This window comes from Chaetura pelagica, unplaced genomic scaffold (assembly GCF_000747805.2).
Source record: "Chaetura pelagica isolate M959 unplaced genomic scaffold, ChaPel_1.0 scaffold152, whole genome shotgun sequence".
Classification (NCBI taxonomy): domain Eukaryota; kingdom Metazoa; phylum Chordata; class Aves; order Apodiformes; family Apodidae; genus Chaetura; species Chaetura pelagica.
In genome coordinates this window covers 384,792-387,171 of record NW_009952434.1, presented here as the reverse complement: position 1 = coordinate 387,171, position 2,380 = coordinate 384,792, and the positions used below count along the sequence as shown (strand labels likewise).

At 58.3% G+C, this 2,380-nt stretch overlaps 1 protein-coding gene across 1 annotated transcript; it reads right to left on the bottom strand.

Moving 5' to 3' along the window:
• Positions 1-536: 536 nt before the first annotated feature.
• On the bottom strand, positions 537-1,954 carry GOLT1A (golgi transport 1A). The gene is made up of 5 exons (XM_010008304.1): positions 1,930-1,954; positions 1,249-1,340; positions 983-1,161; positions 755-818; positions 537-575 (listed from the first exon to the last, which is right to left on the bottom strand). Exons 1-5 carry the CDS (start codon positions 1,952-1,954, stop codon positions 537-539), a joined length of 399 nt encoding a protein of 132 aa, XP_010006606.1.
• Positions 1,955-2,380: the final 426 nt, after the last annotated feature.

The window sequence follows — 2,380 nt, the reverse complement described above, 5'->3', positions numbered from 1 at the left end:
TGTGGCCATGGGAAGGTCCCCCTGCCATCTCCAGATGTGGCCATGGGAAGGTCCCTGTGCCATCTCCAGATGTAGCCATGGGAAGGTCCCCCTGCCATCTCCAGATGTGGCCATGGGAAGGTCCCTGTGCCATCTCCAGATGTGGCCATGGGAAGGTCCCCCTGCCATCTCCAGCCATGGCCACGTTACCTCTTGGTGACACTAAAAGAAGCCCGAGCTGGAGCAAGCCCTGAGCCACAGGAAAGGAGCCCAGTCTGAGTTTGGTCTCAGACATATTTTTTAATCAAATCTTTGAACAGGGGAAGACAAAAAAAAGAAGAAACTAACGCTGGTACCTCCAGCAGCCTGTCTGGAACAGCCTCTGGGCCCTGGAGACTCTCTCAGGAGCTGCTCACAGGAGCCCTGCCAGGCACTGTCCCCAGGGCAGGGGTGGCTCTGGCTGGCACTGGGGCTGAGGCAGCAGCTCACAGCAGGACAGCAGGACCCAGGGCTCACTCGTGCCATCCCATCTCCAGTAATGTGGCCCATCTCGCAGGTCACACCATGGAGCTGCTGTCTCCCACCTTCTGCAAGAGCTGCAACAGGGACAGATCCTGTTTAGCAGGAAAATCTTCCAGTGGATTCTTAGGGGGCTGTAGAGGGACCCTGGTGACCTTCCCTTCCCTTCACGGCCGCTGGGATTGATGTCACCCAGGGACTGCAAACCCCAAGGCTCACATCCACCCAGGAGAACTGTGCCCCGTGTCCTGCTCACCTTGCTCAGGATGGGGATGTTTGTCAGGGCGCCCAAAAACCCAAAAGCCACTGGGAAAAACCCACTGCATTGAAACAAAAGTCTCCGTTAAGCTCCGTGCCAGGGGTTTGCTGGGAGGGGAGAGGTGGGGGCTCTGCCTGGGGCTGCAGAGCATGAGGATCTCCCAGCTCACACTCTCCAGCTGGGGCACCCATGCCATGCCAGGGAGCTGGGTGGTGCAGGACAGACCTGAAGAGGATGATGAAGCCATAAGCCTCTAGCAGCATGCCCAGGAGGGGCCACCTCAGGAGGACAATGAGGACCCCCCCAAAGAAGAAGCTGGTGCCTTTCAGCTTTGGCCGCTGGAAGAAGAAGGTGAAGGTCCTCCTGAAGCCAATGATGAAGACCAAGCCGGAGAGGAAGAGGATCTGGGAGGATGAAGGGGAGTGGGTCAGAGAAGTCCTGCCCAGATGGACCCTTTGCTGCATCCTGAGCCCCAGCCCCTCTGTACTCACATTCCCAAAGGCCAGGAGCACCGAGTCGAAGTACAAGAGTATCCCAAAAAGGACAAAGAAGAGGCCAAAGCCAACCAGTCCCACACCAATCCCTGCAGAGGATGGGAGGAGGGCTCAGACACACAGTTCAGGTCCCACCTCATGCTGTGGTCGCTCTCCTTGGCGTCTCCCTGGCCTGTTCCCTCCCAGAAATGTGCTTTGGATATGTCTCCAAAGCTTAGAAACAGCCTTTCCACCTTCCCAAGCCTTGGGGAGCTTGGTGGGTGCCCCAGAAACTCCTTTTGGGCTGCCAGATAAAGAGTAAACCACAAAGAAAAATAAACAAGAAGGTTGTCTCCAGTGTTTGTTTAAACAGTTGCACGAAGGGTGTTGGTGCAGGCAGCTGGTGGGAGAGGCTGGAGATGCTCCAGACGACCCAGGCACTTTCCCAGCTGCTGATCTGGATGCAGACCTGGGGCAGAGGGTGGGGGCAAACCCAGCTCTGCAGCACCCAAGGTGCTGGTCCCCACCCCCAGGGCTAGATCCCCCATTGCACCCTTTCCCTGCCCCAACGTCCTCAGCTGGCAGAGCCTCCAGCCCCTGCTCAGCACCAGGGGGGAGATTCCCACCCTTCTCCCTGGTCCCAGGGGGATGGGTGTTGCCCCAGGGACACAAACCACCCCAGCCCACCCACCCTCTTACGCTGGAAGTCGGTCAGAGTCACCATCTTGCCGGTGGCAGCGGCGCTGGGCGAGGCCGGGCGAGGGTGGGGGCACCTTCCACGTGCCAGTGACCCTTGGAAAGGCCTTTAGTCCCCCCCTACGTCATCCTGGCAAATCATTAATGAGCTGCATCTCCTGCCTGGGGTGGCTGGGCAGGGTGACACTGGTGGCCACAGGGTCCCCGTGGGGCACGTGCCACCCATCCCACAGGGACCTCTGCACCCCTGGCCCTCTAGAAAGCCCACAGTGACCAGCTCCACACCTGTACCAACCAGCTGCTTTTATTCCCTGCCAGGTACAAACAGGTGTTGGTTTGGTTTTAATTCCAGCTGCAGCTAAAATAATACCTCACTGGGAAAATGACACCCCCCCCCCCCCCCAGAAAAAAGCTGAGGAAGATGAAGGTGCCACCAGCCTTGGTGTGAGCCAAG

What these genes read in the sequence shown, in the direction of transcription:
- GOLT1A (XM_010008304.1), bottom strand. Translation starts at nt 1,954, where the DNA reads ATGGTGACTCTGACCGACTTCCAGC. An exon ending in TGCTCCTGGCCTTTGGGAAT is followed by an intron (nt 1,162 to 1,248) that starts GTGAGTACAGAG and finishes TCATCCTCCCAG; the next exon opens with ATCCTCTTCCTCTCCGGCTT. An exon ending in ACATCCCCATCCTGAGCAAG is followed by an intron (nt 576 to 754) that starts GTGAGCAGGACA and finishes TCCCTGTTGCAG; the next exon opens with CTCTTGCAGAAGGTGGGAGA.